The following is a 25,321-nucleotide window of genomic DNA, read 5'->3' on the forward strand; positions in this document are numbered from 1 at the left end:
CGAGTCTGGTCGTTTTTAGTTTTTTTTGGTCAGACCTGCCACGGGGGGGTTCGGCCCTTTTTGTTTTTGAAGCGTCGGGACGCCGAGCTCTGAAGAGACTGAGGAGACTCGGACTTGTCAGAGAGCAACAGGACTCGTCTGTGAATGGTGACGATTGTGCATAAGGTTAAAGACAAGTCGGAGAGGAATCTTATCCTCGTCGGTCTCCAGCGGCGCCGAGAAGCTCCAAAAATACGTAAGGTTTAGCAGAGAGAGAGAGAGAAAATCAGAATTAGTTTTTGTTATAGAAATTAAAAGTTCACAACTGGATATTGTTAAGGTTCTACTTTCTACTCATTAGAGCTGGTCCTTTTTTAATTTGACCTTTTTTTTTCCGACATTTACAGCTTTGACTTGTTAATCAGAGCGGGAAAAAAAACACACAAGCACAAACACAAACACACACACTGCTTGAAAAAGTAACAGAGCTGTAGAAAGATGCTGGGTAGATGGGATTGTGGGCCCGGAGAAAAGAGAAGGATCCATTGGTGAAAAAGAAAAAGGAAAGCTGCCCCTCTTTTTCTGTGGATCCTCTCTCTGCAATTCACCCACTCACCATCTACAGGTGAAGTAAAAAGCTCTGATGTGAGACCTCCTGTTCCACCAGTGTCATTTCTCAGTGGAAGCACCCGCCTCGTGTATTTATTGCTACATCAATTCGCTACTGAGACAAAAGATTTAGACCAATCTTTAAAGAGTAGAGTTTGAGTTTCGAGGCAACTCCTTGTTTTTTAGACATAGTAGTCCATCCACATAATAGGGTGGTATAGTGTAGTGGTCAGTAGTGTGGAGGAGTGGTTAGGCGACCCAGCCAGAGGGACACATGGAGGTTTTGGACAGTAACTGTTCATCTTTTCACATCCTTTCTTCTCTGCTACAGCTCTGAAACCTTTTCAGTTTGTCTTTGGCCAAAAATCGGCCACGTTTGGTTGTGAGGATGTTAATCGTGTACAAAAGTAGCTGTTGGAAAAAGTTCTATTTTTGCTGTTGCAGAAGCAGCACACAAATGAATAATTCCACAATTTGGGAAACACGCTTATTTGCTTTCTTGGTAAGAATTAGATACTAAAAATGATGCAGTTCCCAAGCCTGTGTGGTGAATAGGAATCTACACAGTTTATCTTAGCTTAGCAAAGACTAGAAAAAGCTAACCTGGCTCTGTCCACAGCTAAAGAAACCCAGCTTCAAGCACCTCTAAAGCTTTTAAAGTCTGTGCAAGCTAAATATAAAAATGTTAGTTGCAGTTTTTTGGCAGCGTCATGTGTCTGACTCCTTATCAGTCCGGATCATGTGCCTGACTGTTTTATGACCAGGATTTTCCACATGACCCACAGCAACTTCTCAGGATTTACACTAGAGTTCTTATCAGTGTAAAACAAACAACATGTGATTTGCTAATGAGTTTTACAGGTGCTGGTCACAGGTATTTAGCTTTTTACAGGTTTATCTATGTTCACTCGTGTCCAGTCTATATGCTAAGCTGCGCTAACTGTGTCTGATTCTCACATTAAAAAAATAAATAAGCAAGTTTCTCAAAACGTCAAACTGTTTTTTTAAGCTTTGACTAATTTTTCAGCTGCAGAATGTTTCAATAAACAAGCAGGAAATCTGCAAAAGCGAGTCCTGTAAATCTAATTGTGTAAAAGGAAGATATTTTGTAATTTAAAATAGCTTTGGAGGTCCCGATGTTGCAGAACAAACAGAAGTGCTTTGGCAGTAACATCACAAACTTAGTGCAAAGCCTTGTCTGTGTATGATTGCTGAGTGAAGATGATGTGAAACTTAGATTTAGTTTCTGACGTCTCTTAACCTTTTTACACAGACAAACACACACACACAAAAAAATCCTGATCAACAAGTCAAAGCTGTCAAACGCACACCACACAAGACCCATATAGAAACCACAAGCTCTGCTCTGCTCTGTCTGAGCCTGTTGCAACACTAGGTAGGGGTTGTGAGGTCAGTGGTCAGGGTGGGGGGTCAGGAAGGATCGAGTGGCTTTTTAGCCCCATGTGCTTCCTGGAAACCCAGGGCCAGGAAAGGAGGAACTGGTTCAGGGTGTGCCGCCGCGGTGGACTGGTCTGACGTAGGTAGTGGGCGGCGATGGCAAACTGGTCGGGGGGGAGGGCGAGGTGAGAGGAGGGACGCACAGGTGAGGAAGCTGGCTGGGAGTGGGATGGTCACGCCGGGTCTAACAGTGGTGCGGCTGCAGTCTGTGGGAATGTGTGGCTGTGTAGCTGGTGTCGCTGGAGCTGCTCTGGAGGCTGTAGTGGTCCTCTTCCTCCACGTCGCTAATACTATCCAAGCTGTCCGCCTCGCCGGGGGTGAACTCCATGCCCTCGATGTCCACATCTGCAAACAGAAAAGAAAACACACGGGGTTATTTTCAGCACTGTTTGAAAACAGAGCAAGAGGGAGAAACCTGTTTATTTCCACCGAACCGTGGGCATGTTTATTAGGGAGCCTGTGGACTAAACCTGGATGTCGGCGGCCATTAACCCTGGAGAGACAGGCAGATCTCTGTGTCTCCACAGCTAAATCCCAATCCACTGATAAACCAGGGTTTATACACATTTTGACCAATGGATTTCCATGACTTTTCCATGACTTTTCAATAATTTTAAACCAAATTTCCATAACCAAACATTTTGTGAGATCTCGGTGTATACATGAAAAAGTGACAAAATTTAGGATTTAAGCTAACAATGAGAATTTCAAAGCATACAGTATACAATTTCCATAACCAAACATTTTGTGAGATCTCGGTGTATACATGAAAAAGTGACAAAATTTAGGATTTAAGCTAACAATGAGAATTTCAAAGCATACAGTATACCTTGAATTACACAAATGAATGAGACAATAGTTTGATTAAGGTCTTTGTCTGTTGTAACCCATGGCATGTACTTTTCCATTTGTAGCCAAGTATGGTTAAATCTACACTTCCATGGCATAGTGCATTATCCTGCCTGTTTCTCCACCGAACTTTTCAATTAGTATCAGAGAGTATGCTTGCGTATATTTTGAGCGTATTTCTTTTAAAAGCATATGAATCATTTAAAACTCAGCGTTAATGAACGACATGAAAATATGAATGTAACAAATTTCCATGACTTCTCCAAAACTTTTGAGATTTAATTTTTTTCAAGCACTTTTCCAGGCCTGGAAGTTAACATTTAACAATTCCATGACTTTTCCAGGTTTTTCATGACCGTAGGGACCCTGATAAACAACTGCATCCAGGATTAGTAAATATACAGTACAACCGGCTGAATTCAAAATTTAATGACTGACTATTTATGTCATTTCTGCAGATGAAACTAGACAAGGCTGTTTAGGTATTAGCCTTTAACCTGGGTCCATCACCTGAAACAAGGCCGGGGGGGCTACCAATCATGTGGCTCAAGGTTTATCGGTGAACAGGGGGAGGAATGCAAACAGCCAAACATCCAGACAGCTGTGACTAGGTCCATGTGGATGAACACACTGATAGTGTCGTGTTGAGAGGTTATCTGTGAATAGATTGTGAACTAACAACGTCCATGACAAGACCAGTCGCCAGAGCGGATCTCCATTTTGTTTACATTAATAGTCATAGTTAAATAAAGCTCTGACCACAACAAAGCACAGATCTGTCTGAATGGCACAGTAGAGCTGACGTAACAGGACATAACAATGTGGGATACACGTCTTTATGTATTCCAGAAAATGACGTATGGATTTTGCTTCTGATCAGAACAAATACGTCTTTTCCCTGATGGGTTGATCCATGATTTGCTACCATGGGTTTACTGTTTGAAGCCAGCTCACCTTGCTCGGAGTCGGTGGAGATGGTGGAGCCCAAGCTGTCAGTGCGGAGGCGCTCCACAGACCCGGACACGGAGAGCTGCTCCAGGCGGCGTTTGAGGTAGCGGTGCTCTCTCTGCAGCTGCTCCTTCACATTCAGAGCCTTCTTGTCCTGCTCCTCCAGCTTCTGCTCGGAAGAAAACAACACAAGAGTCAGACATAATGTCCACTGGAAACCAACACGTCCACCTGTAGTAGTGTGTACACCTGTATACTGTACGAATATTATTTACCCTTCAATACCTCACCCAAGGAGGTGATGGTTTCTCCCCTGTCCATTTGTTTGTTTGTCAGCAGGATGACATAAAAACTATTGAACCCAATTCCAAAAAACTTGGTGGGAAGACATTGGCCAAGAAAAATAACATTACGATCCAGAGAAAGGGGCAAACTTTCTTTGACATTGTGAGATGGGCTGTTTTATTTAAATTTCTTCATTGATTTCTCAGAGTTAATATCTTATATCCTTTTGGAACAAATCAGGCATATTTAGGGGGATGACATCCATGATTGTGTGCAGTTTACTGCAGATCCACATACAAATCCAGATCTAGTGATTTCAAATTTGGTTTCTTGAGGAGTTGAAATTGAACAATTGAAACATTTGAAATTATGCACAAGTTCCCCTTAAAGGTAAGTTTGGGAATTTTCTTTCGGGTCAGATCATTCACTCTCACGTAATGCATTTTGTAAATCTTGCAGTCGAAATCCAAAATTTACGGTGACTCAGAAATAGAATCCCACACATTAATATTTCCAGCATGTGGCAATCATATCAAATAAGATGAGTGGAGGCGTAGCATAAATAATAATCTTGTCTCATAAAGAAAAGTAAAAAAAAACCTAAGTGGAACCTAACAAAAAAATCTTAACTAAATAAACCTCACCTTATCATGCAGATGATGCTACTAATACTTGCTATCTATCAATTCCTATCAATCAGACCTCAGCCAGGGTCACAGGAGTCTATTCAACAACTGTAAAATTTCCACATGAGGAAGTGGCCAAATGACTGCGTGAGGTTAGAAAGCAAAAATGAAATGTCAGATCTGGTAACAGTCTGACTCAGCGTGGGATCAGATCTTGCTCCATGTTAGCATATGAACGTTTTCGGTGGTGAATCAAAGCGGAGCCGTGTCAAACGTGGTCCCTTGTGATCCGAGAAGACAACACAGTAACGAGACTTGGTGCAGAGAGGACGTGCATGATAAACAGGAAATGAAGGGTTAAACCTTGTGACTTCTGGATTTTCCACCCACCACACTGTTGCTGCTGGTAAACAGTAAGATCAGTGAAGCATGTCCGAAACTGTTTTTATATTTTCTTCTCATCTGCTACATGACAGGTATTTTTAATACCACTTGTGTTTGTGAGCTGAAACGTGAACCGTGGAAGAGGAGTCAGGCTTAAACAAAGCAAACATCCAATTATCTCTGACATATCAAAAGATCAGCCACCAAATGTACTATGTTATTCCACTTTGTTAACTCATTTGTGAGGTATGGGAGTTTTTTTCTTTTTCTTTCAGGCTTGGGAGCTTTTTTTTCAGGCATCCCCTGCACACCTCTGATTGAAAGATTAGCAAACAATACCCCACTTAAAGCAGGCGAAGGAGAAAACCAGAGAGCGTGAGTTGGGTGCACGAGAAGCTCAAGGAGAACTGAATCTATTTTTAGTCTACACTAGAACAGCAAACAACATTTTTTTTTCACAAGAAGTTTGAGTCGTCTTTCAATTATTGTTTGTGAGGAATTGATTATTTGATCTTAATTGTCAGAAATAGTAAAAACTCTCTCACGGTGGTGTTTTTAAATTGCATTTTCTTTGCCAAAAAAGGTTTTGCTTGATCAATGACAATCGATTAATTGATTCTAGTTGTTCTTGTCAAAATGAATTATGGCTCTGAACAGGCCATCTTATCAAAAATGGCTGTCATCTTAAGTGTTGTTTTTTTCCACCCAGCTGTTCTTTTAGTACCTTGATGTGCATCCTGGCCCTTTTCAGCAAGCTCAGTGTGGTGTGTCTCGTGCTGTCTGGACCCAAAGGCACAAGCTTCTTCAACTGATCCAGGTACAGCCGTAGTTTGGCACGTCTGCAAACACACAAGCACGAGGTGAGTCAGCACAAAATCAACCAGCAGAAAAAGGTCGGAGAGAAGGAAGGTACCAACACAAACACACTGAAAAGAGCATAACCACACATCCCTGAAGTGCACAAACAAATGCTGATGCTCATATAGTCTGGAAACAACCATACTCATATGTTTTCTATTTAAAATGGTGTATTCATTTCAAAACGATCTCAGGGATTTAGCTCCGTATCAGTAATAGTGGCACATCTCAAAACGCATATCCTGTAATTGACAATAAGTGTTTGCAACATTTTGTCTGCTGCTGTTTTTGACGACCCATCCATACTGCGATGCAACCCCGGCATTTCAAAATAAAATGGGGCCAACAAGGTTTGCAAAAACTTCAAAGAGGCTTTAACCTCAACCACAGACTGTAAAATAAAGATATGACATGACTGCTCGCTAAAAGTGAAGCCAGAAACGTCTTGCTCATCACATTGTGGCTTATCCTAGTATATGCCATAGGATGGTTTCTGTCATTTTAGGTAGTTTTAATCACACGGATGTATGTCCAAGTTTTTTGGGTTGAAATTTTTTGGGTTGAAATTACTGAGCATTGCTTAAAGAGAGTGTGTGACCCAAGCATTTCATTGACAGTGACTACTTCATGTTATCTCTGTTCATTTGACAATAAAAATCTTGAATCTTGAATCTTGAATCGTAAATTTGGTTTTAATCAGTTATTTCATGCAAAAAGAACAGTGTGAAATGTCATGATTGACAGATGAGACTAACTGCTGATCGGTTGAGTGCCTGTATCGGCAGCATTCAGATATTTTAGTTTGATTTCTGGGTAGTGAGAGGAAGTGGAGAGTTTTCATCCATCTTTGTATACAGTCTATGAACTCCACAGTCACCAGGTGCAAAAAACCATCACCGACCAAAATGACGGCCATGAGAAGTTCCTCATCTGTCCTGAACGGCTAAACTGATGACAAATCCTGACCTCAGAAAACACTGCTTCCTTGCCAAAGTCCCGCAGGCCAGCGACCCTGAACTGCCAAGTAAACACTCACTGGAGGCAGCATTTAGCTGTTTAATGCAGTGATAGTGGCAACAAAACAAAGCTGATCTCTGCGTGGTCATGCAGTGACTTTGTATGGATATTGTAAAGGGCTGCTTTTATTCACAACATTTTTTTTTAATCAGCAGATTACCTCCCGTCTCTGTCCTTGGGCCATTCAACTTTGTTCATAAAGGCCTTTCAATCCTCCATTAGTCAGGCTAGTCCATGAACCGTTCCTTTGTTCTGAGCTAGCCTTCCCCTTTTCTCCGGTTCCTTTGGCTAACTCCGGCTGAACGGTAAACATACTCCGACAATGCAAGGTCTCCGTTGGCCATCGCTGCAACGACCATCCGCCTAATAAGAGAAGCGAAGCCCTCTGGAGACCGGCTGCGGAGCCGAGCACACAGGAGACCACAGCCAGTGCACAAGGACGCGATCTTTACACAGGCTCAGTCTTTTCCCTGTTTTCTTTTCTTTTTAGGAAGGGCGTCACCTGTGTTTTTCACATAAAGTAAGAAAATCTGACTAGCACTGACTGTTTCATTTAGAGTTCAGCTGAGGACGGCCTGTGGGTAACAAGACAGTGTCAGGGACTACACATAATAACCCAAGGTCCTAAATGAAAAACGCATCTTTAATTTGATTGTAGCTGTAAAAACACACCAGATATTCAAAGCTAATTTGATTTTGATTGAAAATATCAACAAGAATATCCTCAAAACCATGTCTACCTCTCTACAGGTGCATACAGGCATTTCCCAAAAAAAGGGCGTGTGAAAGTGCACTCGTTCTTTTCTTTCCTCCTCTCCCAGGGGGCAGCCTCCAGCTTTCCCCCCCATCCGCCGAACCCCCTCCTCCGCCCCTCTACTCCACCCTGCCAACATCAACACACCCTCATCCCACTGGAAAACAAGTGTCTTCTGAGGACAGGGGTGGGGGGGGGTGGGGGGGGTGGGGGGGGGCCCACCTCCAACCTGCCCCAGCCCCAGCCACATGAAGCACTTGGAGTCCGGCCAGGGGGGAAGCAGGCAGGAAGGAGCTGGGGGTCTGCAGCCCAGGGGGGAGAGGGGTGGTTTTTTGGAAGGGAGTGGGGTCTGAGCGAGTGGATGACTTTCTCTCGGGTTGAAAAAAGGGCTCTTTGAGTGCAGTGTGCTCAGCTGCACCAGGCAGCACTCCATACACATGATCCAAGGGGTAACTCGAGCCAATGGGCAACCATCTTGTCCCCTTCCCCCCCCCCTGCTCTCCCCCCTCTCCCTCTCTTGTAATGAAAAACAAAAACAAGGCGTTTCCCCCAAATATTCTGCCTGGCAACCCACCTTCTCCCCCCCCCGAACAAAACTTCACAGGCCTCATCACAGGCCCCACCTGTATGCTCGCCGCATATTTGACCTGGCATGCAGCGTGCAGAAATGTGCACAGATGCACCTTCACTGCTGCTTTTAACCACATGAAAATAAAGATGAATGTCTCCACTGTTTAGCCGTCAACCTTTCAGATATATACTGCCTCTTTTCACTCGCCCGAAATGAAAAGCATACAACTTGTCACTCAACAATCGAATATGCTGACCTGGAAGAAAAGCATACCGGCTATTTCAGGAGATGTGCACAGAACAATGTTAATATAATCAAAATAATATACGATGAAAACAAAAAAAATATATATACTGTTTTAGCCGATAAAGAAAGTTGTTATAACGTTGCAATAAGATGTGGTGGTGAGTTTTAGAACATCTTTTTTTGCTGGTAAAAAGATGTTTTAACCTTCAGGCTAGCTGTTTCCCCGTGCCACTTTTAATGCTAATCTATACAGCTGCTGGTTGTTGCTACATATTTATTATATTGTCTTCAGGCAAATACATGCATGTCCCAAAAATAACTCCTTTAAAAGACAACTATGGTTGTGATTGATCAACTGCCTCGAGCATGTGTAGCTTCATGCCTATGACGCATATCTATAAAGCACGACCTGGTTAAGCCTGACAGTGTGTCCCTGACAGCATCCCCCCCCCCCCAGCAGCACGTGTCACCCTGCCGAGAGAAACACTCACTGTTTTTCTTCAAGAGTGCACAGCTGATTTGGAGTTAGGACCCTCCCTCACTCCCATTTGTTATTCCTAAGCCAAGCCCTGGTCACGCAATGTTTATCAAATTGCCTCAAACAGCCATGCAAAGTGCAGCGCCAGACGAATGTGAACGTTGATAGAGAGCATACAGTTCGCATGGCTCTGTATCACATGACATTTTCCAATTTGTCTGGGTTGAAAATAGGAGCATCTTTGATATCCCAGTCATGAATAGTGTCACAGTGCGGGACTGTAATGGCAAATTTCTGGTTTGTAAGTCAGCAAGTGCAAAAGCAACTGCATGCGACATTTACTAGAAACACACAGTGTTATGCTCTAACATCAGCATTTGATCTCTAAAATCTGCAAAAGCATTGGACTGTAATTCCTCTGAAGTTTAGGATGTTATAGTAAACCTGCAATCTGATTTTCTCTGGAGTCCTGTCTGCAGAGAAATGAGCACCTGACTGTTCTCACGTGAGAAGTAGCACGGGATGATTTGTGTCTGATCTCTGGCCCTTCCTTCCCCCTCCTCTTCCCTCTTCCCTCGGCAGAGACATAGGAGAAAACAGAAAAGGGACTTTTGCTCAGAAAGCTGCACGCTGCTGAAACTGGAGCAAGCTTTTCAAACTGCTGACTTAGCTCCAAGGTTACTGGGCACAGACCAGGCCTTTCTCACAGACCTGGTCACACTTTGGGACTCTGAAGGAGAGGAAGCATGTTGTTTTCAAAAGAGAGAAGTGTAGCTGCAGCACCTTGTGTATGCAGATAACCAGTTTTAACAGAGTCAACACACACCTAATGGTTCACACACAGCATTATGAGGACATTAGTCCTACTGCCATCCAGTGGGTCGGGACGTGAATCTATCGGCACACATTTTTGAAAAAACCTGGTGCAGGGCCTGAGAAGTCTAGCACAAACAACAGCCCTTCACTCACTGCACTGTCTAATGAGCTTGCTGCAGCCCAGCGCATTCCTCAACCCATACGCACAGCACTGAGTGGCTTGTCTGGCACCGAGCCAAACCCGCTCCAGCAAGGTCAAGGGTCATCAGGAGACACCACTGCCGGAGCTGACTCGGCCTGTGGTGTTGTTTTGACTTGACAGCAGCGTGGAAGACAGGCTGCCAGGTCGACTCGGCTTTAAGACGACTCAGTGAAGAGTTAATCTCAAAATGCAGAGGTTTGGCCTTCAAATTCAAAATGTTCTATTTAGTTTAAGGGTTAAAATCAATATTCAAACTCATTACAATTCATTTTATAGTTTTGGCCATATTTCTTATCAGGTATAATGACTCATCAGGTTTATTGCTGAGATCATGAGATGCAGCAACATCACTAAAGATAAGGTTTACCTACTTTCGTTATCAACAGTTTTGCACAAATCCACTATCAGGGATTATTACCAACAGTTTGGATTCGCTCACTTTCAGGGTTAGTTTCAAATAAATTTGTTCAGTTTGGGTATTAATATAATTATTTGCCTTCCAAATAAGTTTGGTTATCTTTTGACTGAACTTGTATATTGATAATGTTCTAGGGTTTCTAGAATTGATTTGGTTATAACTCTCTTACAATTACTGACATGAATGTTTCTTTCTATTTATAAAAAGTGCCAACTGTATTTCTTTATCCTGTATGGACAGGCATTTAGTGACACTGGCTTCTAAAAAGTTATTCTAAAATTTAGAAAAGGTCACAAATACGACCCCTGAACTTTTTCAAAGCAGAAACTTTCTGCATCTGGCCGCCTGTTTACAGCGCAGCTCTGTTCAGTCGAGTGAAAGTGGGGTCTGCGTTGTGTGAGTGTGGATCACCATGGTGAGGTGGTGGAATTTGGGGTTGCCAGCGGAGTGGCTCCACATCTGGCTGGCAGGCTTCTGGGGAGTAACGAGGCAGATGGAGGGAGGTTTGAGGTGGTGAGGGGCCTCAGAGGCCAAACACAACACACACACACACACACACACACACACACACACACACACACACACACACACACACACACATACACTAGGCCTTTCAGCGGCCCACTTCATCAGTCTCGCTGTCACCTCCCAGCCCTACCCTGAACATGTTTACTTTTAACAGAGATCTGATGTGCCGTCTCCGAAAAAACAAGAGGGTAGACAAATAAGAGCATTAAGAGCAGGTCAAGTGAAACTGGCAGAGGGAGTTGCCACGGTGCCCACGCTGGAGAGACATGTGACACCAGGGACTCACGCACAGGGAAACACAAGAGGCTTTTTTTTTTTTATCCTGCTGATATGCAACGTCAGTCGTCTGGGACAAACTGTATTTGTTTTCTGCCGTCGAGGAAGCCACACCCGCCCACAGTGGTGAGTGACAAGGCGAGGTGAGACAGAAGTCTCCCATAAACAGCAGGATCATGGAGTTCGGTCTCATGTGACTGCTCTTACACGCAAACAGAAACTTGGAATACACCACAACATCAGCAAGGACGGAGGGAGGGACCGAGTTACACTACTCGCACAATTAGTCTGAAGAAAGAGGAGCATGCCTAGCTGGTGACTAAACAACAGGAAACTACAGAATTAGGCAGTTGTTGTGCACTCATAGTAGTAGCATTTCCTTAAAACCAACTGGAATTTCCACTGGGTGTGCGAGGGAATGCCTGGTAATTAGGCTTTTTTTTTTTTTTTCTCGTGCACCGAAACAATCCCCTGAGCGAGCATTGGATCATTACAAAATCCCTTCCTCAGCACAGCCAGCTTACATTGGTGTTACAAGAAAACAGATGTCAAATAGAATTTAAAGAGCAGAGCGCGTGAGAGGGTGAAACCCAAAGGCCTCCCTGGGTGCATCTCTGATACATTTCACCAATGAGGGACCTGGACATTTGCTGCCTTGCTGCTGCATACATTTGAAATGTCGGACAGACTAGCAGGGACAAGTTCAGCGAGCTCAATAACCACATCCCCCCCCTGACTGGTTTTATAATGATCCTTGAAAGAGGATTCCAGCTTCCGTGTTGAGTGTAAAAAGTTTGGCTGTTTACTCCTGTGAGGAGCAGCGTGCTTGAGGATCTGGACCCGCCTTAAAATCGCAGAGGTTGTGAGATGCCAAAGAAAAAAAAACACTGTGCAATTTCCTCAAACTTTACATGAGGGAGAAAACTTGGGTTGAGCTGTAAGTCACAACCCTCAGACTGATGCAACTTGTGACGAGGAATCTTTTTAACGGTCACAAGCCGAAAAAAGGTTGACACCTGTGTTTTGGAACGTAATACAACTTTAGAGAATAAAGGAGGGAAGAGAACAGATTGACAAATGACAGAATGCCTGCGGCTCTAATCTTTTCAATATTCAATCCATAGTCAAACAGATATTCGCTTGAGATCCAAAACAAGCAAAGGCGAACATGGATGCATCTGCAAAGCATTCTATTAATATTCGGCCAGTTTTGTGACCCCCCATCCACCCACAGCCTCCCCCCCCTAAACCCCCCCTCTTTCTTAACTGCACATTCCAGTGTATGTCTGCATACTTCGCTGACCTGAATTTCAAGCTGCCTGCTCGGCACTCGGAGCAGCCACGTCCTACGCTGACTCCCGTCCCTCCCTTCCACAGCGCTCAAGAATGTCTTCGCCTCCGCCTGGTTCAGTCCACTCACGTTCCCTCCTGCTCTCCTCCTATTCACTGCACTCTTTTTATTGTTTATATATAATAAACAAAAGCCGTGCAAACACCTCGTTAAGGTGCATCCTACGTTGTCTTTTAGGAGCATCAGCTTCTTTCCAGCAGAGAATCGAGTTACTGACACAGAAAGGGAAGAAGCCTGCAGCAGCAACACCTGAGAGGGAAAGGAATGTTCTCACCTCAATGTAGGTCTACGCAAGTCTCATTCACATACTCAAATAGTGTCTTTGTGAGGTTACAAATGCACAAAAAGCCAGTGCACATTACCCTGCAGGCCTCATGCAAACACAATTGTCCACATAGTAGACGTGCAGTAACCACAGCCAGTCTAACCTGAGAAGTTGAAGAACCTCTCAGCACCTGGTGACCTCAGGGTGGAGAAATTTCATGTGACCTCTGCCACTGACCTCCAGCTGTGGCACGTCTCTTATTGTAGAGTCTTTCATTAGTTACAAAGCAGACTTTCCTGAGGCCACAGCCACACTAACTTCAGAGAATGTTGAACACATCTGACTACAGAAATCAGGAGGGAACAGATATCCCATTTATATGTAGTATGTAGTTGTATTAGTCCATGGCAGGTTATAATAATAAAAAGGATTACTTAATTCGTATTAGATTCCGTGTTCTTTCATCAAATTGATCAAATTGTTGCTATTTTAATCTTTTTTACTCACTACATTAGCCTGACAGAGGCAATCACTAAATCATTAGCTAAAAATGTATCTGTAAAGCTTTTCATGATAAATATGATATAAAATATGTCAGGTTTTTTTTCCCTCTAATAACAGTTACCACTGATTGGCAAACGAAATAAGCTTTTTAAAATGTCAGTTTGAGCTGTAGGACATTTTTGATTCACATTTATGTCTGTTCTGTGACATTTTACCAACCAAAGAAATTATCTGCAGACTAATTGTTGATCAATAATAAAAATGTGTTGCAGTCTTACATGTATTCACTTTATTTTGATATAAAATTATATATATTTTATCTATGTGGCACAACCAAAGTCCACTTTAAAGTTTGATCAGCATTCACCAATTCAATGTTGAATATAAATTTAGCTACAGATTACAGAGCACAACTCATCTGTCATTACTGGTGGTTAACTAGCAGCTAAAGTCACACAACTGAGGAATGCAACTGACAGTGTGGTATTTGAGGAAGTTAAAGACAAAAGCAATGTGAGCTTGTGAATGTCACAGCAAAGCCAAAACTTAAAAGCAAAAATGAAACTCCCAGCACTTTAAAAAAAAAAAGTTTTTATCTCATAGCCCGTAAGAGGCAAACATGAAATTAATTCAAGTAAAAAAGATAACGTTTAAAAGCATGATGACGACATAATAAGCTAACTTAGGCTGTGCAGTTTACAATCCACAATATAATGTCCTTCGAAACTCCTCCACTTAAAAAAGACTCATACCTCAAAAGAGTGGAAACGGGCAAAGATGAGTTTTTGCCAGAGGAGCTTTCTCCTCTGAAGTGCCTCAGGTTTCTGCTGACTCAGACACTTTTAGAGGGCAAAAATGAGGAGTAAGGGGAAACAAGATAACAGAAAAAACAGATGTGGTCTCTGGAGAAAAAAGGAGACAAAGAATAGAACGTAAAGAGGTGAAGTAACAGGGCCGTGGATGTCTCTCCCTCCCACTGCCATAACTCAAACAGCTCAGTAAGGTACTGCTGCTGCTGCCCGGCCTTTGACACACACACACACACACACACACACACACACACACACACACACACACACACACACACACACACACACACACACACACACACACACACACACACACACACACACACACACACACACACACACACACACACACACACACACACACACACACACACACACACACACACACTCACACGCACATTGATATACTTCACCCAATGGGAGAGAGCTCTTCAAAACCAAATAAGTCATTCATCACAGCTTGGAGTAGGAGACACTGAGAGTAAATTTAATTAAAGAGAACATTAGACCGTGACAAACCGAGAGTCTGCTCCTGTGTCCATGAAGTTTGTGTAAATTTAGAGTCAAGTTCAAGAGGTGTTGCACAGTTGCTGCACATTATCCGCGGTGGGATACGCTGTGCTGCTTACGGTAAAAGGCCGTTTGTTGAAATCAATCTGCAGAAATGAAAATGAGAGCACCTGATCGCGTGGCCACTGGAGAGTTAAAAATAGATCTGTAAATCCTTTGCTCAATCGAGGTAAGCGCTGCAAACGCAACAGTTGCCCAAGCCTCATGCCACTGGGCACGGATTTCCTGTCAACAAACGATATGTGGGAAACGAAAAAACGTCTATACTTTCACAATTTCTTGGCATAACGAGAAAAGGAAACTTGTGGCACGCACGAGTCGTCACAGGCGTGATGAGCGGCGGCTTAAGTCAGAAATGGGAAGGAAGCAATGCCAGCGGAGAGCAACCACACAGAAGCATTCGGTTTCACAGAAATGTCAAGCTGATGCTCTGCGGCTCTGTCCTGTGTCGATGCAATGATCAGAGGGGGGAAGAAAAAAGCTGCAGAGTCACCCTTCAGAAGGTCTGTGCAGAGCTGTCACAGCTGAGCTCGGGCTGCAGCAGATAAGGAGGTTGTGTGAGGACAGAAAACCCCTGTGGGACAAGGCTGGCTCCCGGCCAGACACCTGACTCAGGCCCTGTTCATACCTGGCAATAACGTGCGTCTCGGTTGATCCAGTCCCGAGTGGACAGCTCTAAATACATCACTTCACACTCGGGATATGACTGTGTCCCTTAACGCGACTGAAGGGACCACATGTGATCTGGTCTCGCTACATTCCAATATACACACGTACATCAAGACCAAGTGTGTTGTTGTAAACATGCTCCTCCAATATGAATGTCTGCCAGAAATTAAAAGAAGAAAATAAAACAACACTGGCTTTTATTCTTCATCATGTTCCAGCTAAACCAGTTCACCCAAGAGGTCTAATGTTTCAAGATGTTTGGGTTTATCAGGAAACGTAGACAAAACCAGAATAAAGCAATTTGATATTGCGAATTAATGAGTACTTGAGTGGGCGTTCCTTCAGGACACACTAGCATAAACACTGCGAAAAGAATGTAGACTTACGCGTGCGAGTTCGGATCTAATTGTTTCCTCATTGAGTATCTGGTGTGTCACACCTGTACGTACGGCCGTCCACTCAAGAGATTTGTTAAAGCCTCAAGTGTCCATACCTGCTCAACCAGGTGAGCTATTGGGCGCACCCCTCACAAGATTCTTTATTGGGTACAGCCCTAACAACTATTTGACTATTCTCAAGAAATGGCATGCATCAGTCATCCTGTCAGCCTTGGGACTATTTAGTAGAAGGATGTGTCTGTACCAAACACACAAACACATGACCAAACAAAGACAGTGAGTCAGCACCTGGTTGTCTGAGGGGTGTGAGGGATGTGGAACTCAAGGAAACAGGGCTGAACAGGGCATGGAGAGAATTTTCCAAACTAGTCACTCGGCCATTAAACTGGTTGGACAGGACAGCAGGACTTTTGGTTTTGATATGAATCAGCAGCAGACAGGCAGACAGTCTGCGATCATCCGAGGAGGCGGAAAAAGAAAAATGTTGCTATCGTTTCAATCAATATAGCAAAACAGTGGGCCTGGAAATAATAGATTTTGTGTCGTTTTTTTGTCCGAAATTAAACGTTTGGTCTACAAAATCGGACAAAACATTGTTACTTGTTATAACGTACAGTTATGTCTTATAGATTGATTGTTTTGTCACAAAACCTCCCAAAATTCACCATGCGATGTAAAACCGAGAATTTACGCAAAAGGGATCATGGGAGTTGTTGTTTTCACTATCATTGCCGATGAAAGTCTACCTGATGTGACTCAGGCTTAAATTGTGTTCACGGTTGAGGTAATGTATTAAAGTTCTATTCACATTATTCAGCAAACACAAATAAATATATGTAATGTATTGCTAGGGACCAATACAAACTGTGGAAGGAAATAAACAGCTGACTGGCTAATCTGGCTAATGTTGTTTGCACCAGGAGTTATAGCAGAGACGAACCAAGCCACAGGTAAAGTGGATCTGAAGAAACTAAAATACATATAAACAACATTTTAATGAAGAATTGTTACATCCGTAAAAACTATACTGTAGATAAATATACGCTACATACGACTGCCTAATAGATGATCATGCCAAAGCCTGAAGACACAGTTTCAACCTTTAACACCTGCATGTTGGAGTAATGACAATGTTATTTGAAGACACAGGTCCAGACAGGGTTTGAATCAGGATGCATTATGTTGTAAAAGATCACAATGATACCTTGTCATTGCCGGGCCTCTTTTTTACAAATTGGTAGGTTGAAATGTCTCCTTAAAAACGGTCACGGGTGGAAAAACAAACAGGGGAAATAAGGACAAGATGAAAATACAGATTAATGTTTCACTTGTGTTAAGGATCATTTCATTTCACTGCTAAAATCTTAGAGAATAAGCGAGAGAAGTCACATGTTTTAACATTACAGGGATGACACTGCACTGAATGTCTTAAAAAAATGGTCTTTTTTAGAAACATGGGGCCATAGTGATGACAAGGGAAGTGAGTAAACTGATTATGGAAGACTCTGATGGAACTGTCAGTTTGACTGGAACTCACTTTATTGCTCAGCCACCACACCCCGTCATTGGACATGAGGTAACCGGTGTGTCTCAACACCCCGGCCTCCTCCTCCGTGTCTCAGGTCAGGGAGGAACGTGTCTGCACTTGTCTCTTCTCTCTCTCTCTCTCCCCCTAAACACATCCATTACTCACTCGCAGACATGTGACGGGCAAAACCCAATCCATCAACGTGTGTGATAGTGTGTCACGCTCACGCAGCCCAACACGCCCATCTCAGCCTCGGCTCACATGCTGATAGTCACATCAGCTGTTTCCCTAAATCCTCAGGCAGGCAGTTTTTCGACAAGTCAGCTGAGGTAACTGATGCAAAAACAAAACTGCCATCAAATGTTTTACTGCATCGACCAAACTCTACGGAAGTTAGGTTGTGTTGTGTATCCAATACGGGTTCGGCCTCCTGACAATGTGAAGTCATCTCCTCTGTTAATGAAGTCAAAACAGATGTCTGTGCCTCTAATGAGCAAGCGTATCACATCACCACGAGCTGAACCCTGTACCCCGAAGGTTGGAAAAGGAATATGTTTCTGAGTTGCAGTGAAGTGCATGCTGGGAGTGGCAGAGCAAGATCCCAGTGCGTGTGAGTTGTCTCTGGCCTCCTCCGTTTGGAGAAATGACAAGCGAGGGCCAGAGTCAGTCCCCCGCCTGCGCCTGCAGCATGGGCAGGATTATCACATTACTGAAAGGATTCCCCTTCCATACAAGGTAACGAGTTTCATCCGTGAAATGGAGACAGATCTCAATCGACACGAAGGCGCTCTTTGAAACCGGCCTATTATCCGTTTTGAGACACGGGGAATTAATTGATTAAATCTGTGGCTCTTTGAACATGACCTCTGATCCAATCTGCTGCTTCTGACTGAGAGAGACATATCTGGGGGGGGTTTCCCCCCTATAGCCAGCGTCCCTTCACCGAATATGTTAGGAATTCAATTGTGCTGAGTAAAGATATGAGCACAAATCAGATGAAATGGAGAGAGATGGGGTAGGTGAAAGAACTTGAGATGCCACCTTACCTGTGTTTCTCCAGCTCGTTGTGTGACGATCTGAAAGGCCAAACAGACAGAGGACACAGATGAGCGTCAAGAACACGTGTACCAAGAATACTATAACAACAGTTAGGCTGGGATGTAATAAATAATCCCTACGTGGGAGGCGTGGTTAGTAGATGTAAAACAGATCAAAGAAAGACATTTGGAAGAGAGCGCCAAGTAAGAGCAGATCTGAGAAGCATTCAAGGAAAATATGTCAAGAGATCAAACAAGGACAAATCAGCTTTTACTTTCCTTTCTGCCTCCAGGAGCCTATAAGGCTTTGGAACGCTGCACGAAAAGAAACATGGTAATGTGACACTTGCATGTTTACTTGCGTATTAATTCTGATTGGGTGAATTAAGGGCACAGACTTCCAGGAAAATTGGTCACACCTTCAGAAAAAATAGACACCCATGACAACTATGCAAAAACAAAGCTCTGTGCTTAAAATCTCTGTGATGTGTGACATTTTGTCAGCGAGGACCAGAGGTCAAAAATGGCCTAGAGAGAGAGAGTGAGAGGGAGCGAGAGAGAGCGAGAGAGAGCGAGAGAGGCATCTGTGACACTGCACAACACACTCCTCCGCCCCCGCTGGCTCGCCCAGCACCCATACAAACAGCACGCACGCACTGTTGTTGCTGCTGCACGCTGACTGAACAGCAGCATGGACATAGGATGAGAACACACCCAGACGTCTGGGAGGCCTAGACGCTACAGAATTCCTCAGTGTGTGGGCTATTCTGAGGAGACTCTCTATTATGATGTGCAGCCGGGGAGCAGCGGTGGGGGGGTGGGGGCCCCTGCAGTCCCATCTGAAACAGGCCCTCTGTTCACCAGGCCGTCATGGATACCACCAGAGCAATAAAAACAAAAACAGCGACAAACAAAAAAAGGGCCAGACTGACAACAAGCCTTTTCAGATTCCCTGAACTGTTCGGGAGCCCTCCAGCTTTCACAGCAGCGGTTCAACCCCCACCCCCCCCCCTCCCCCAAAAAAGAGTTACAGTTGACCATGCAACAAGGGGACAAACTCTTCAAACCAATAACCCACTTCAAAAGACTGACAATGAGCATTAATCCATGGTGGAGGAAGTAAAGTAACCGCAGGGGAACGTCCCAGGCCAAGCACAGGGCACGACCAGGATATCATAACACGACCTCCACAGGAAGAGACTCCACACGGAACTATAACAGCACCAGGTTAACACACACACACCTTTACATGTTATGTAAACGAGCGATGTAGCATGCAAAGCACTATGTGGTCTGATGTCATAAACTTGTCCCTGATGGCCTGTAAATTGGCTTTTTATCACCTTCTACATGGGATGTAAAAGTGCTCATACTGGTGTAGAGAGAGCCCTGTGTATTTTTTTTCGCCACACAAACGTCAGAGATTTTAAGGATGTCAAAAATAGTTAGGCAGGCTTTTTCTTTATGATCAGAGCTATTTATATATTTTTAATGTCATACTAAGTGTGAGAGAGAGGTGAAGCAGGAAAAGTCTCACCAGGAAAATTGGATGTCTCGCTCTTTTTTTTTTTTTTTAAAGAAGTGTTTTGATATAACAACAGCCTTACGAGTAAACAAGGGAATCCCACCAGGGTTCTTCTTTGTGTATGTGCAGAAATAGACTCGCAGCTGAATAATGCACCACTGCAAAACATGCTATCTGCTTAATTTGAAGTTTCGGTGGTGATATCAAACGCTGTTGATGCTACAAAGAAAGCTTTGCAATTTTCAACTAACAACCAGTTTTCTGTAAGACTGTGAATATGGTTTCAGTTCAAGATGAAATATGTTTTTAATTCACTAACCACCCCCCCCCCCCCCCAGCATCCTGTTGAGAGTAAAGAGGGAGATGAGGAAGTTTGCCCCCTTTTACTCACAGCCGCGAGAAGAAAAAAAAGGAGGGAAAAGCAGGTCTGTTGCATGAACCCAGTGTTTGTCGCCGTGTGTGTGTGTAGGTGTCTGTTTAAGCCACCACACCCACCTGCCACATACACACACACACACACACACACACACCCCTCACCCACACACACTTAACTATGTTAGTCTGTTGGGGATAGTAATGAGAGGAACGCGGACGTGGGGGGTTGTCTAAAAATAAACTTTCAATTTTGCAAAACCATATGCCGTCACAAGGAGTGTAATTACAACAGTGATTGTAAACGCTGGATGTGAAATGATGTGACTCTACAGAGGAAACCAGGCTCACTGCATTTCCCTAAACTAATATTACCCAATAGCTTTTTTTTCATTAATATTCTAATGTTGACGTGCCAGAGTTCTGAGGAATAAAACTGCACTGACACTACAAATCAAACAGCACTAATAATTGATGGACATTTGAATGAGTTCACCTGAACTCATTAACCTTGTAAGAGATAACCCTGGAATATTTTTGCATGGATGCAAAGTGAAGCCTCCTCACGTGCGGAGGAGAGAATCGGACTAAGGATCTGACCGTATCACCACAGTGTTGTTATGAATTATGAGCCCTATGACTGATCTGGAGTTGGACAGGCATTTTCATTATGGAGATGAGAATTAAATATGAACCAGTATGATTTTCAAATAGACCAAATGCAAACTGAAACGTGTTTACATTTGTAATTACATAAAGGTAAATAATGATCCCCACTAGAACTCTGGTTTTATTGTTTTGCTGTGTTTCTCCCAAGTGGGATCCTGTAATACTGTATACCTCAACAACTTGTCTACATGATGTATGCTATATCATGTATGGTGGTGTGTGCAGGTATGCAATGAAGGTATGAGTGGATATCATTATGTACTACTCACTTTGTTTTGTAATACCTGCGTATTTTTGAGACAAATATGTGCGAAGTCTGTTATTAGTAAATTCTCAACCATATACTACTTGTTCCTGCATAAAGAAACATGTTTAATTTGCCATGTACCATGCCTAAGAAAAGTTTAATAAAAACTTAAGTTCAAAAAAAAAAAACGTGTTTACAAATGCAAAGTGACAGCATGGAAGGAAATTGCGAGCTCTTGCAGAAACGCCTAAATACTGGGAGAAGAGTCGAGCTGATCAGAAGGGAACGTGTACTTTCACATCGAACACACACAAACACACACAAACACACACAAATCAAAGTTTTGCACAAGTGAAAACATGTGATCACGACAGCTTCTGTACGTATCGACAGTGTTTCGTATCAGCGTGGGGAGGGGTTTTTGTTTTAGGAGTGTGTGTGTGTGTGTAGGAGTGTGTGTGTGTGTGTGTGTGTGTGTGTGTGTGCGTGTGCGTGTGTGTGTGTGCGTGTGTGAAGCAGAGAGTGGGAGCAGCAGAGTTGACAGTGTACGCGTGGCAGTGTTTATCGGAGAGACCAAAACAGAGGAGAGAGAGAGAGCCCAACCCAGGCATGAAAACAGTGTGTGTGTGTGTGTGTGTGTGTCAAAAAAAACACACAACGGGGGGTGGGGTGAGTGTATGGGCTAGGGTGAGAAGAAAAAAAATAATAACAAAAAAAAAAAAAAAAAAAGAGGCAGACATATTTACCTATTGTTGTGATTCTTTCTGGAAATTGGCGACGCTTTCGTTTTCTTTCGGGAGAAGTCGCTGCTGAACGGTAACACGGACGCGTAGCCGTGTTCTGCCTCTGGTGACAGGACACACACACACACACACGCAACACACACACACACACACACTGAGTTTAGTTCCTTCATCGTGGAAGAAAAAGTCATCTTCCCAATGGGGCCATTTGAGAGTGGGGGGGTGGGGGGAATGGTTTGACACGACACAGCTAAAGAGGCAAAACTGACACACAACACGTAGCATTGTGTAGCTAACGCTGACTACACGTCATTATGATGCTGTTGTCAATGTCAGGCTTGTCCCACGGATCTGTCCCTCGTCTCTACACATGTCCCCGGAGACACGTGACCCCCTCTGCACTGGGAATAACACTGGTTCTCTCCCCCCCCCCCCCCATCGCCTCTGCTCCACATCCCACCACCGTCCACAAGCAGTGACATCATACCTGCACTGTGGCCACTGTTTAAAACTTTACTAAGCTAAGCTAGCTGCCCCCCCCCCCCTTTCCCAGCGGGAGGTGGTCCGCTACAGGGATCGGCAGCAGCAGTGGCTGTCACGGTGCTGTCAGTCGGCTGTTACCTCTGTCTCTCCTCTCCAGGTATTCTGCCGCCTCCAGCAGAATTAACAGAGAGTTAAGTTCCATCTTCTTCCTTCTTCTTCTTCTTCTTCTTTTGTTATTTAAAGAAATAGGAAAAAAAGACCCAAAAAAAATGATGTATTTACATGAATGTGCGAGTCGGGAAGTAGCCGCAGCCGAAATGATAGAAAGAAAAAAGAAGAAGAAGCAGTGGTGGATGAGAGATGTGAGCTCGCTGCTGTTTTCACTTGTGAGTCCTGGTGACTCCAAACTACTCTATCAACAGCAGGCTGCCTACAACTCAGCCCGGTGACGGACACACGGCTCGACCAATGGGAGCAGCCTGCGGGACGGCACTCCGGATGTGCTCCAGCCAATGGGCGGGCTGGGATCGGTTTGATTGGTGCGACGGGACAGAACAAGTCAACAGGGACATACCCTAGCAACAGCCTGGGTCGCCCGCCCCCCTCCGTGGCCGATTGGTGTGACGCGGGGGCGAACGGGCTCTGATTGGCTGGGGAGGGGATTGTGGGCGTGTGCTTCGCGGCTGAACTTGGGGCGTCGCTGTGGTTGATGTGAAAACTTCTCTAAAGTGCGAGTTCTGGATTTGAACCGTGAAATAAACGCGTAACGTCCATAAAGACTCTGTTATACACGTCAGCGATAATCTGCTGGAAGTGTTTTTCATTCGCTGCTAACATCAGGCACAAGCTTCACTGGGTGATGAGCTGCAATATGTTTGTGTTATTTGCACGTTCGAACAAAAAGCTGCAAAATGCATTTTATATGAAATTTCCCATTGACTGTTATGATATGAACATTTATAGAAGAATGTCATGAGCATGAATGCACAGTTAAAACTAACCACAGCCGGAGAGAGAACAGAATCATCATTTTGCAGCTCACACTGCCTGTGTGTACAAAACTGGGTGTGCACCACCATCCACAGAATATTGATCATTTCACCTGCGCTTTTATTTCTGAGATGTGGTTAAAGAAGACACAATAAATGGCTATAATATAGATTGAAAACCAGGTATCTTTAATCATTTTAATTGTTTTTTATTTAGTCATTTTAATTCAAGACATGTTGTGGACATTTTCCATCAATGTCTTGCTTTCTCGAAACCAAACTTTAAATGAGGAGAACAAAATTGATGGAATGAAAATTATTTTTAGGCCTAAAGATTTGCTTGTTGCCGTCCTGTTGTCAAACTGGGTTATGATTGTTTTTTAATTATTTAGTCGAGTCAAATCTTAAGTCCTTAAAAGCATCTTCTGTTAATAGTATTCATCTTGAAGCTCAGAGGGAATCTCCCAGCCGAAGCGAAACCCTGAACGTTGCCTGGTTCTGGCTGCAGACCCTGAGCCGTGTGGTGCTCATGCAGCTGAACCGTGGGAGTGAGCGAGGTGTCACGATCGCTGGAGCATAGGAAGAGTTATGAATATCTCAGCAGGAGTGCCTGCAGAGTGTTAAATGTGGGTTGCTCTGCATGGCAAGCAGTTGTTCGCCGGCAGCCAGATGTGTGTGCATGGGATTGTTGGGAGGGTCGCAGATGAAGCAAGGGATTCATTTTACAGAGACTGATGATGAAAAGGCCCCCGAGGAGCAGAGCCACAAACATTGTTTTTGTTGTAGTTGCTTGACAATAAGTGTCACACAAGATCCTTGGGGGAGTTGTGAGACAGACAGTTCATCAAAGAGTTTAACCAACACATATTGCTGTTTGTTGTCATGGTTTTTGAATGTCCTAAATTGTGCAAAACTTGACATTATCGGCCACACAAACACAAATAGATAACCCATCATATTGCAACATATAATTTAAAGTACATTGTTTGCATTCACACAATTGTTGGTCTGTTTATAGTGAACAAAGAATAATAAATCAAACTGAGATGTGTTTATAATACTGTGTTGGTTGTCTTTCAGATAACTTGTGTGGAAACACGCCTCACTCTCAACACAACACGATTCATCAAACTCCAAGCCTCTAAAAAAAGCTGTAAAGTCGAATCAATATTTCTGTTTCAGCAAAAACAGAACATTCTAACTTTCAGAATGAATTCATCTCAGATCTGTTGTAGTGCATTGCTTGTGACTAATAAAGTAGCATTAACTCAATTTAGGTTTGGGTTCACCAAGCTGAAGCCACACCGAAACTACATCCAGCTGCGAAACATCACAAATTAATGTCAAGAGTTTTTATTTCCTGTTGTCGTTGTGCATGAAATAATTTCAGTGTCTTACTCTTGTTTAATAATTACAATACATTTCTCATTACAAATTCCTTGTTTCCATGATGCATGTGCATGGTTTTAATGTGTTGAATATCTTTAGTTAGTCTTTTGAATACCTCATTAGGTGAGTCTAGGCTTCATGCCAGTGACACAACTGATGCTCTTTGCTCTTTGGCAATTTGAATACACAATATCTAGATCAGAACAGGGAACAAATTTGTTTGTTTAAGATATATAACGCTTATTCATCACAGGGAAACAGTGTTCGCCGTCCTGCGTGCGTGTGCTCTTCGTGGCAGCGTGAAGAAACAGTAAACAAGAGACCAAATTAGCCTCCACTACATCCTCCTTGTGAAACTGTGCAGATGTACAGTCATAGTGAGAATATACCCAATCTCATATGCAGCGCAACTGTGTCACAACAGCAGAGCTGCTGCGATTTGCCTGCTGCAGTCTGGTGTTGTGTTTGGGC

At 43.6% G+C, this 25,321-nt stretch overlaps 1 protein-coding gene across 1 annotated transcript; it reads right to left on the reverse strand.

The window, feature by feature from the left end:
• Positions 1 to 1,994: 1,994 nt before the first annotated feature.
• Positions 1,995 to 22,868, reverse strand: mxd4 (MAX dimerization protein 4). Its single transcript, XM_061083842.1, has 6 exons — positions 22,611 to 22,868; positions 21,993 to 22,092; positions 18,443 to 18,472; positions 5,863 to 5,977; positions 3,850 to 4,012; positions 1,995 to 2,391 (listed from the first exon to the last, which is right to left on the reverse strand). Exons 1-6 carry the CDS (start codon positions 22,672 to 22,674, stop codon positions 2,231 to 2,233), a joined length of 633 nt encoding a protein of 210 aa, XP_060939825.1. The 5' UTR covers positions 22,675 to 22,868; the 3' UTR covers positions 1,995 to 2,230.
• Positions 22,869 to 25,321: the final 2,453 nt, after the last annotated feature.

The sequence above is a fragment of the Limanda limanda genome, chromosome 2 (genome assembly GCF_963576545.1).
Source record: "Limanda limanda chromosome 2, fLimLim1.1, whole genome shotgun sequence".
In the NCBI taxonomy this organism is placed as follows: domain Eukaryota; kingdom Metazoa; phylum Chordata; class Actinopteri; order Pleuronectiformes; family Pleuronectidae; genus Limanda; species Limanda limanda.